A 12,290-nucleotide genomic window follows, 5' to 3' on the forward strand; every position below is an offset into this window, starting at 1 on the left:
GAGACACCCATCAGGCAAGTGTTCTTCAGAGGTTTTCCACAACCTCTTGCCTTAAACCCAGAGGCCCTCTGTCTCAAGGTGCTCATGGGTCCTTACCCCCTACTTCTGAAATACTTATTCCAGCCACATTCTATTGGTTCTCCCTCTCTCATCGTATCTACCTCTCTCGCAAGAATTTGCTCATGGGGCTGGCCATTCTAGTTGGGCTCAGGAAGACATGTGTAACTCTTGGTTCTCTGGACCACTCAATTTACAGTGAGCAGAACTTTTCACATCTTTGAGCACCACATGCCACTTGTGTAACTCCACAAGAACATACCTATTTCTAGCTCCAGCATAACTATGCCTGGCAAGTCTTCTAAACATATGTCTACATCCAGAACGGAATACGCAAAGCTTTATGGCTTAAGGTTTTCTGAGTGAATGAGGCTGGTAGTTTTTTTACCAGATTACTGGAGGAATGGCCTTTATTACCAGTAATAAAGCTCTTGACCAGGAAAGTGTTCTTATTAGTATTAACAACAATCCAAGCAGGTACTAAGAGGTTTCTTCGTATCTCACCTTGACCCATGATATGATATGAAAGGTTATTTATAACGCGCTTAATACCCAGAGGTTTCTAATCACGGACCCAGGGATCGATCCCGTGTTGCTCCATGTCGTCTTGATTCCAAGGCGAGCATGTTGCCCCTGAGCTATCCTCCCGAGACCCATCACTGCTACTTAGTCAAATCTTGACTTTACGATGCAACCGCCTTATGGAGTCCCTCTTGACTTCCTCAGGCAATTATTTATCTTAGAATCTTGCCACCCATGAATTCCTTTGGAGGCTTTCCCAAACCTTAAGCTGTTTTTTAGGCCATAATTCCTCCTAGACATTCAGCAGCCTCTTGACTTGGTTGGACAGGCTTTCCTCACTGACCTTCACCAGCCTCTTGACTTGGTTGGACAGGCGCTCCTCACTGACTTTCACGAGCCTCTTGACTTGGTTGGACAGGCGCTCCTCATTGACTTTCACTAGCCTCTTGACTTGGTTGGACAGGCGCTCCTCATTGACTTTCACCAACCTCTTGACTTGGTTGGACAGGCGCTCCTCATTGACTTTCACCAGCCTCTTGACTTGGTTGGACAGGCGCTCCTCATTGACTTTCACCAGCCTCTTGACTTGGTTGGACAGGCGCTCCTCATTGACTTTCACCAGCCTCTTGACTTGGTTGGACAGGCGCTCCTCATTGACTTTCACCAGCCTCTTGACTTGGTTGGACAGGCGCTCCTCACTGACTTTCACCAGTCTCTTGATTTGGTTGGACAGGCGCTCCTCACTGACTTTCACCAGTCTCTTGACTTGGTTGGACAGGCGCTCCTCACTGACTTTCACCAGCCTCTTGACTTGGTTGGACAGGCGCTCCTCATTGACTTTCACCAGCCTCTTGACTTGGTTGGACAGGCGCTCCTCACTGACTTTCACCAGTCTCTTGACTTGGTTGGACAGGCGCTCCTCATTGACTTTCACCAGCCTCTTGACTTGGTTGGACAGGCGCTCCTCATTGACTTTCACCAACCTCTTGACTTGGTTGAACAGGCGCGCCTCATTGACTTTCACCAGCCTCTTGACTTGGTTGGACAGGCGCTCCTCATTGACTTTCACCAGCCTCTTGACTTGGTTGGACAGGCGCTCCTCATTGACTTTCACCAGCCTCTTGACTTGGTTGGACATGCGCTCCTCATTGACTTTCACCAGCCTCTTGACTTGGTTGGACAGGCGCTCCTCACTGACTTTCACCAGCCTCTTGACTTGGTTGGACAGGCGCTCCTCATTGACTTTCACCAGCCTCTTGACTTGGTTGGACAGGCGCTCCTCATTGACTTTCACCAGCCTCTTGACTTGGTTGGACAGGCGCTCCTCACTGACTTTCACCAGTCTCTTGACTTGGTTGGACAGGCGCTCCTCACTGACTTTCACCAGCCTCTTGACTTGGTTGGACAGGCGCTCCTCATTGACTTTCACCAGCCTCTTGACTTGGTTGGACAGGCGCTCCTCATTGACTTTCACCAGCCTCTTGACTTGGTTGGACAGGCGCTCCTCAATGACTTTCACCAGCCTCTTGACTTGGTTGGACAGGCGCTCCTCATTGACTTTCACCAGCCTCTTGATTTGGTTGGACAGGCGCTCCTCATTGACTTTCACCAGCCTCTTGATTTGGTTGGACAGGCGCTCCTCATTGACTTTCACCAGCCTCTTGACTTGGTTGGACAGGCGCTCCTCACTGACTTTCACCAGCCTCTTGGATTTGTCAGACAAGCATTCATCAGAAACATCTTTTTACTTTGTTTTATTTTTAACATTTAATATAGCGCAAGCCCAGCGGTAAACGGAGCGTTGAACATTAAACAAGCAATATGTCTGTGCATTTAACAATAAACATTAAAAAGAATAACAAAAACCTAGCCCAAGACCAATGAACATAAAGGGCTTGGACTGTGGATCATTTAGGGAAATATGGAAGACTTTTAGTCACCCGTAAAGATCAGCCATTGAGGAGGCCTGGTTGACTGCGCCAGACCTTGCCAAACAGGGAATCTCTTGCTAATGGATTGGTTTACTAGGACTGGTATGTGACCATGGTGCTACAAGTAGCTCCTACACCAGTTAAGACATTTGATGAAGCACCACAGAGTTGTAGGCATTGAGACCCATCTCAGGGCAATGAAAGGAGTGTTTGACAACTCTTGCTACACTCATGGTCCAAGAATAATAGCTTGGGCACATTGCATTTTTGACAATGATTGTGGCAATGTATGTATTGCGACTGTGCTACATTAAAAGTTTAAGAACTAGACATTGAGCATAACAATGATATTTGAAGTTGATTACATACGTGTGTGCTATAGACTATGTGCAATCATGGTGGGTTATGTTTGTGCAATGCATTAGTGTTTTTTAACATACCATCTCATTTATTATGGTGATTTTTATGTTTTATTTTATTGTGCAATAGTTACATTTAAACTTTCAGCACATTACTCAAAATCATTTAAAGAAAAAGGTCACAAATTAAAATATAGACTGTCAATTTTATACAATTAATAAAACAGTAAAACACTTTGTAAATTGATAAGCCTGGTGACATTGCTTCGAGTGTAAGGTCAAAATCTCTTTTGCCCCTCTAACCATATTGCCCAAGCCGCAGCTGCAATAACTATGGATTCAGCCCCCACAAGTGTTGACCAGAATTGGTCAATGGAGATTTTCTTGATATGTGATACTGAGGGGGTAATTAATAGAATTTAGCGCACAAGTGGCGCATGCGGCTGGCGCACAGTGTGCGCGTGCAAATCCCTGCGCCAGCCGTGTGCGCCAAAACCCATTTCCGCGCACAGCATATTCATGGATTCCAGCTACCAAAACCAGCCGTGGCGCACAGTGGCGCAGCGACCCTGCAGCAGCGCCAGTTACGCCCCCAAGAACTCCTCTCGTGCAGGGAAAAGCCATCAAAATCCCCAATCCAGCGCAAAGGGCTGCGCTAACCCTGTACCAGCACGGCAAGCGGGCTATGTGTATCACTGGGGTGCGCGGGAAGTACCTCACGTCATTTCAGCTGGGTACATGTATTTCAGGGGTGCGCTTGAAGTTCCACACGCGATTCCATCAGGGTACGTGTACATCAGGGGTGAGCGGGAATTTTCACACGTGAATTCAGCAGGCTACGTGTATTTCGGGGTGCGAGGGAAGTTCCACACGCGATATCAGCAGGGTACGTGTATTCTAGGGGTGCCCTGGAAGTTCCACATGCGAATGGCCTGGCTACGTGTATCTTGGGGTTCGCGGGAAGTTTCACACGCGATATCAGCAGGGTACATGTATATCAGGGCTGCGCGGGAAGTTCCACACGCGAATGTCCTGGCTACGTGTATTTCAGGGTGCGTGGGAAGTTTCACACGCGAATGTCCTGGGTACGTGTATCTTGGGGTGCGCGGGAAGTTTCACACGCAAAATCAGCAGGGTACATGTATATCAGGGGTGCGCGGGAAGTTCCACACGCAATTCCATCAGGGTACGTGTACATCGGGGGTGCGCGGGAATTTTCACACGTGAATTCAGCAGGGTACGTGTATATCAGGGGTGTGCGGGAAGTTCCACACGCAAATGTCCTGGCTATGTGTATTTTGGGGTGCGTGTGAAGTTCCAGACGCGATATCAGCAGGGTACGTGTATTCCAGGGGTGCCCTGGAAGTTCCACACGCGAATGTCCTGGCTACGTGTATTTCGGGGTGCGTGGGAAGTTTCACACGCGATATCAGCAGGGTACATGTATATCAGGGGTGCGCGGGAAGTTCCACACACAAATGTCCTGGCTACGTGTATTTCGGGGTGTGTGGGAAGTTTCACACGCGAATGTCCTGGGTACGTGTATCTTGGGGTGCGCGGGAAGTTTCACACGCAAAATCAGCAGGGTACATGTATATCAGGGGTGCGGGGGAAGTTCCACACGCGATTCCATCAGGGTACGTGTACATCAGGGGTGCGCGAGAATTTGCACACGTGAATTCAGCAGGGTACGTGTATATCAGTGGTGCGCGGGAAGTTCCACAAGGGAATGTCCTGGCTATGTGTATTTCGGGGTGTGCGGGAAGTTCCACACGCGATATCAGCAGGGTACGTGTATTCCAGGGGTGCGCTGGAAGTTCCACACGCGAATGTCCTGGCTACGTGTATCTTGGGGTGCGCGGGAAGTTTCACACGTGATATCAGCAGGGTACATGTATATCAGGGCTACGCGGGAAGTTCCACACGCGAATGTCCTGGCTACGTGTATTTTGGGGTGCGTGGGAAGTTTCACACGCGAATGTCCTGGGTACGTGTATCTTGGGGTGCGCGGGAAGTTTCACAGGCAAAATCAGCAGGGTACATGTATATCAGGGGTGCGCGGGAAGTTCCACACACAATTCCATCAGGGTACGTGTACATCGGGGGTGCACAGGAATTTTCACATGTGAATTCAGCAGGGTACGTGTATATCAGGTGTGCGCGGGAAGTTCCACATGCGAATATCCTGGCTACGTGTATTTCGGAGGTGCGCGGGAAGTTCCACACGTGATATCAGCAGGGTACGTGTATTCCAGGGGTGCGCTGGAAGTTCCACACGCGATATCAGAGGGTACGTGTATTCCAGGGGTGCGCTGGAAGTTCCACACGCGATATCAACAGAGTACGTGTATTACAGGGGTGCGCGGGGATCACCACACGTGAATTGCACGTGTGGGTCCTCCCAGGTGTTCCCTCTACACCCTCCACGGCCCCTGCAGGTGGCCCACACCACAGGGGCCTACCCTGCACATGTCCCGCAGGCACCCCATCCACCATGGCCATGCCCCCCAGCCAACCCACATGTCAACTTGCACTACTGCCCACCAACGCATGTCCCCCTGCACCCCCAGCCACCAGGGGCAGCCTCCACCAGGCCCCCACCCATGTCCAACTCATGTTCCCCTGCACCCCCACCCCCAGCACTGTGGGGCACCTGCCAGCAGGCCCCACCCATGTCCAACTCATGTTCCCCTGCACCCCCACCCCCAGCACTGTGGTGCACCTGCTAGCAGGCCCCCACCCATGTCCAACTCATGTTCCCCTGCACCCCCACCCCCCAGCACTGTGGGGCACCTGCCAGCAGGCCCCCACCCATGTCCAACTCATGTTCCCCTGCACCCCCACCCCCCAGCACTGTGGGGCACCTGCCAGCAGGCCCCCATCCATGTCCAACTCATGTTCCCCTGCACCCCCACCCCCCAGCAGTGCAGGGGCAGCCTCCACCAGGCCCCCACTCATGTCCCCTATCACCCCCACCCCCCACAGTGCAGGGGCACCTGCCAGCAGGCCCCCACTCCTGTCCCCTACCACCCCCACCCCCCAGCACAGTGGGGCACCTGCCAGCAGGCCCCCACCAATGTTCAACTCATGTTCCCCTGCACCCCCACCCCCCAGCACTGTGGGGCACCTGCCAGCAGGCCCCCACCCATGTCCAACTCATGTTCCCCTGCACCCCCACCCCCCAGCACTGTGAGGCACCTGCCAGCAGGCCCCACCCATGTCCAACTCATGTTCCCCTGCACCCCCACCCCCCAGCAGTGCAGGGGCACCTGCCAGCAGGCCCCCACCCATGTCCGACTCATGTTCCCCAGCCAACATGTCGTCACAATCTATATCCCTGGTCCCTATCATCAGCCTCCAAATGCAAAACACCCACCCGAGTATTGCATCCACCCACTCAGAAATGGCAATAACATGACAGAACACCAATTGCAAGTCTGGAAACAAACACATGTCCCTCACATACACCCAATGGTTGTCAGTGAATCTCAAAACCCACATCATGATATGCATTAAACCAATGAGATGATACTACACATTGAAGTTCGATCAAAAAATATGTATTAAAGGAAACATAAATTGAATCAAAAATAAAGAAACAGAAATGGGAATGTACAAAAATGAAAAGAAGCATGACTGTGAAAAAAAGCAAAACCAAAAATCATAATCCAAAGGAATGGTGTCCAAAGACACAGTCCACAAAAGAAAATCGAATGGAAAATTATAATTGAAAGCCATTGCTCCATGGGTAAATTGTGAAAGAAAAAGAAAATCCAACAGTGAACTATGTACAGACGAACAAGCCAGGGTCCATTATCCCAACAAAAGAAATGAAACCTATCTAACAACACTAACTAATAAAAAAAAACTATATACAAAAATGTGGCCCATTGTCCAAAAGGTCCAAAATAAATTCAAAAACAAAGGAAACCTAACACTAACTACATAACTATGTACAAGGGCAGCGGGCTAGTCTGACGGCTCACTTTTGGATGTCCCGGGCCAGGGCATCATCAAACTCCTGCTCAATGTCCCGGAGGCGGTCCTCCTCCATGGCCCCGAGGGTCCGCAGGGCCGTCGACGTGTCCACCTCCAACCCCCTGCGGATTGCCTCAAGGCACTCGGCCTGCCTCAGGGCCCTCCGCATGGAGTTCTCCGCCCTGACCATTGTGAGCCGTGCCTCTTCCGCCCGCTGTCGCTCCGCATCTATGGCATGGCCCAACCGCTGCCACACGGAAGACACTCTCTGTCCTGGGTCCTCCTTCCCTCCGGCCGATGCCTGCCCCTCCGATGTTGAAGGCCCCGAGCCTTCATGGCTCCCACCACGTTGCTGCTGCTGCTGTGCCTCTGCCGGTGCACTGCCTCTTGCTGCCTGCACATCCTCCGCCGGCTGGGGTGCAGTCGTTGATGTGGCCACCCCAGCTGGACGTCCGACTCCCGACTGTGGCAGGGATGCCTCCTCCACCAGCCTGGCCGCACCGTCAGAGGCAGCTCCACAGGGCACCCAGGTGACTGATGGGTGGGAAGATGGCACGGAGGGCCAGTAGGCCGACGCGGTCAACGAGCCATTCGAGATGACGTGCAGTCTCCTCATGAAAAGACTGCAGGTCTCCTCGCATGGCCCGTTGACGCAACGCCACACCAGTCAGGACAGGCTCAACCCGGACCCGGATAGCCACGTCTGCAGGCAGAGGAAGGCCAGTTGTCGTTAGCTCATCCCCTGCCTGAAAACGGGTCTGGACGTAGGCATCCCTGCTGGTGCAAGATGATGCAGGGACAGGATCAGGGACAGGATTGCACACAGGCACCTCCGCGGCAGCCTGTGCTGCCTCCTGTCCCTGGTCCTGCACTGCACCACTAGCACCAGTGGGATCCCCACCTCCAGACCCCGTCTCTGTTGCTTGCACGGCCTCCTCCTCCACCAAACCCCCCACCAACCTGGATGACTCGGTGCCATCTTCCCCCGTTGGGCCCTGTGGGGTCCCAGCTACCCCTTCTGCTGCCGAGGAGTCCAACTCCAACCTCCGCCTCTTGGACCTCCCCCCGGCAGCTGCGGCCTGGGACGCGGCACCGGACTCCTCACTCCCCGACGACGACAACATGGGAGGGGAGCCGGGCCTAGCATCTCCGGCTGGCGGTGGGATCCCCGCCGCTGTGCTCCACAGCACCTTCTCCGCCCTCTTCATCAGTTGACGCTGCAGACAGGGAGAAATAAAACACAGGCATCAGGGCACTGTACAATGGACACATACACACATGACAGTTGTACATGAGTGGCATTGGCAAACCTCAGACATGCCATCACAATCTCCAACAAACATGTCATTTCAACTCGCACACATGAGCCATACCACAGCCATATCGCAACTGCCAGCACCATCCATACACATACAACTGCATGAGCAGGCAAAGCTGAGCCAGACATCACATGCAACACAGGAAGTGCACTACACATGTACACACACCACCACACTTGCATGTATGTGTACACCTCTGCCAAGTGTCGCAGTGTTCAGATGGGCATCCATGTCACATCGGCCAATCAGGCTTCCACATCCCGCAGTCACATGCATCCATGTTGCATCACTGTTGCACCCTTGTCAAATACACACAAATGCACATGTACACAGTGCTGATACATGCAGCCGAAAACAACATACATGCGTGACATCACAAACATGTCTACTTACATACACATTCATCCAAACATGTGTGCCCACACAACTGCATTTGGCATGCAAGCCTACACACACAAGCACCATCCATGTCTCACACATTCCAGCCCTCGCATGTGTTAGCCTCACGGCCCTGTACACCCCCACCCATTCTTGACCCCATACAAACAGATGTGCAACCTGCACACTACTGAAACATCACCAAACGCACAGCTCACAATCATGATGCATGTACACTTACTGCTCGACTCCAGACGGGTCTGCCTCTCAAGGACCTGGACGTGGAGCGCTGGGGATATGCGTTCCAGGACCCTCATCTGATCTTCCGACAAGTGGCCCCGGCGCCCCTTAGCATCCGCTGCCTTCAAGATGCGCCGTGTCTTGTTCAGGGTCCTGGACCTGAAGTCCTCCCAGCGCTTCTTGACATGTTGTAAGTCGCGGACTGCCACGCCCTCCGTGTTGATGGCAGTCACGATGTCAGTCCAGATCCGAGTCCATCCTTCCTTGTCGGCGCGGGAACTTCCGAAGAGGGCATCATACTGCCCCAGGACTTGCTCCACCAGGACACCAACTTCCCTGGCACTGAAACTGGTGCCCTTCTTCCTCTCTGGCCGGGGGTTGTCAGTGGTGCCAGATGTTGCAGTGCCCGACATGACAACCCCAGAGGCAGGAGTGGGTGGGCAACTGGGTCCTGGGGCTGGGCTGTGGAGCGATGGAATCCCAATTGGGAGTCTTCGGTTCCAGCAGGGGTGGTCACAGCAACAGCACCCCTGGCTGATGTGCAGGCAGCAAATGGCAGGGCACCTGGGCAGCAGGCAGTCATGCAGCAGCAGATGGCAGGTGGAAATGTGCTCGGGACTCTGGGAGGCAGTAATTCAGATTTCTGGGCAGGAGCGTGTTCTTCCGTGTGCTTACGCATGGCCAGCTTGATACGGAGTGATTTGGCACGTGAAAATTCTGCACGTCAGCGTGTAATTCGAGGAAAGGCCCTTAGCGAATAAGCGCGTCTGCACGCATACGCAATTTCATTGGACAGAAGGCCCCTCAAGCGCAAGCGCCCCTGTGACGTGACGCGCACAGGAGTGCATGGGCATTTCAGCACGTGTGAAAAACTGCACGTCCGCTTGTAATACAAGGAAAGGGCCCATGCGCGTAGGTGACGTGACGCGCGCGTGCGTTTCCCTCAGCACGGGTTAAAGGTGAGCGGGCCCAGCAGTTCGCTGTACGTGCCTTTCGTGGAGACCGACGTCTGTTGCTGCTTCCTGTTGTTTTGCGCGCCATCACAACTTCACAGCTATCAAGGACGTATCTCTTCTTTTGGCGGGGGTATTGGCTATGCGTGTTTTTCTGCATCGCGCTAGTCAGACAGTGAGTCGCACACGCGCTTTTTCCCACTGCGGTTGCCCCTGTGTATCGCACCCATTTTCGATGTCATAGTAGCCTGCGTGTCCCACGCATACGCGTTATTCATGTTACTGGGTGCCACCGCGTACTGCGGGAGGTTGAATCCACGCACATAGGCTGCAGGGTTGCGTGCACGGTTTTACTGCAGTTTTGGGGTGCCTGAGCATTGCGTGACTTGTCACTACATCACCGGGGTCACATACAGCCTTGCAGGTGCAGGGGGGCTGTTAACATTTTGCTTCCCACCCCCTTCACCCCATTTGGCCAGGTCAATTGTGGTGTACACCTCCCATTGGCACCACTCCATCTGTGCCGGCACTACTACATCTGTGCCATGGTTGGGAGGCCACCAAAGGTGAGGGGCACCTCAGCTGGGCGTCCTCCTCGTGGCGGGCATGGTCGGGGATGTGGCCGTGGTGACCAGGGAGTAGGGGACTCCAGGGTGTCCAGGGCGGCCACAGAGGGGGAAGAGGCAGGGGTGCGCCACTTGAGCACAATGTTGTGCCATGTGTCGGTGCAGTCATGCCACCACCCCCTGTGGTTCCGGGGGATGCAGCTTCTGCATCTGGCACTGGCGCCCGTGTGACCCGGCAGTCCGTTCCATCGACTGCCACAGGCCCAAGGGTAGTGGTAGCTGCAGGTGCAGCTGTGGACACCGCCACCCAGGCTCGGGGTCTGCCAGTGCAGGCTGCGTTGGCACTTGAGGAGCCCTTGGTAGATCTCCAACAGGCCAGGAGGGAAACCATAGGGGCAGGCCGGGCTGCTCAGACCAAGACACGTGTCCCTGGGGCAGTCATGTCATCTGCTGCCCCGAACAGCCGGGTGTTGGCAAGTGCAGGGGCAGATGCACCCAACAGCACCCCGGTTGTGAGTCTGCCAACCAGGACCATTGCGGTCAATGACCCTGCCACAGCTGATGTTGCTGTGCAGGGTCCATTAGTGGGCACCCAGCTGCCACTGACACAAGTCAGGCCTTTGGTCATCCCTCCACCTGCCACTCCCTTGGCTCAATCCACTGAACCCACTGGCCATACTGGTCAGGGCGGCATTAGCCAGCCAGGGTCTGCGCCACAGTCCAAGAGGAGGAAGGTTGCACCTGCAGCACAGGCTGGGACCCCACACACAGCCACGACCTCCTGCACGTCGAGGAAGAAGCCTTTTTGTAAGCAGGAACTGGACTTCCTCGTGGACTACGTGCGGGGCCACAGCCGTGACATGCTAGTGGGTGCCAATAGTCAGACTAGGGCTGCCCTACGTGACACCCACTGGAACCATGTTGCGGAACATGTCAGTTCATTCGGTCATGAGGTGTGCATGGTGAAAGAGTGCAAAAAGCATTGGAATGATATCAAACGCAGCACTAAGGCTAAGTGTGCCTCTAATTACAACTTGACTCTGGTGACTGGCGGTGGGCCTGCACCAGAGGAGGAAGAGCTCACTCCGCATGAGGCACTCGTTGCGGAGTTCATACCACCTGAATTGGTCGAAGGAGTGGGAGAGATGCTGGACTTTGATGCCCAGTCCAGTGAGTGTTGATGCGTGTTTGTTGAGGACGTGTGTGTTTCACTTGTGGGATGTGTTGTGCATGATTGCCGCTACATGTGACGTGTACATGGTTCTGATGTGTAAGTAATGCAATGCTTCTGTCATGCATGTCTCCTCTGCCTGCATGCGGGGACTCCATGTAGGCTTGCTCCCTTGCCCCTCCTCTGCCACTCTGCACCCCAGTTCCACCTTTGCACTGGTGTTCTTCAATCTTGCCAATGTGTACTTTCTTGTTCATGCGTCCTGTGTAGATGCTAACTTCCAGCGTAGAATCTGCCAAACATATGCCGTGTGGTACAGCCTTAGTACTTGATGCAGGGTATCTCACTTGTACTGTGCATAGGTCAGATGTCCCGCAGGGACATGAGTGCCCATTCATGCTCCATGTGCATTGCACGCATGCCCCTATGTGTCCTAGACTGGATGAACACTGTAATACAAGTCCTTGGTTACATACATTGCCTGCCATCTCATCAGCCTTCCCATGTCAACTGTGGCTCAGTCCTGAGTTGCACACATGTTTAGGGTCTGACAATCTGTGTGGTTCACAGGCCTCAGCCTGTTCAATGGCCAATGACTCTTTCCAACTGTTGTTGTGTCTTCTTCACACATGGGCGGAATCCAGAGTTTTCATCATGTGTCCTGCTTACTGTTCCAGCATCATTTGCAGTGTTGTCACTTGAATCACATTAAGCTGTTGATGCCAGTCAACACTGCCTGTCAATACACAGGTGTATGGTCAGCCTTTTCATACCATGCTAGGCATCCCTGCTTTGGTACTGGGGTGGAGGGGTGCT

At 53.5% G+C, this 12,290-nt stretch overlaps 1 protein-coding gene across 1 annotated transcript in view; it reads right to left on the minus strand.

Moving 5' to 3' along the window:
• Positions 1-871: 871 nt before the first annotated feature.
• The window catches only part of LOC138520468 (putative golgin subfamily A member 6-like protein 3), a 120,932-nt gene continuing 109,513 nt past the window's right edge, over positions 872-12,290 (minus strand). Inside the window, exon 3 of the mRNA XM_069632841.1 lies at positions 872-2,284. Within this exon, the coding sequence (XP_069488942.1) occupies positions 872-2,284 (1,413 nt within the window). The remainder of the gene's footprint in view (positions 2,285-12,290) is intronic.

This window comes from Ambystoma mexicanum, chromosome 13, assembly GCF_040938575.1.
Source record: "Ambystoma mexicanum isolate Mex_15411 chromosome 13, UKY_AmexF1_1, whole genome shotgun sequence".
Taxonomy (NCBI): Eukaryota; Metazoa; Chordata; class Amphibia; order Caudata; family Ambystomatidae; genus Ambystoma; species Ambystoma mexicanum.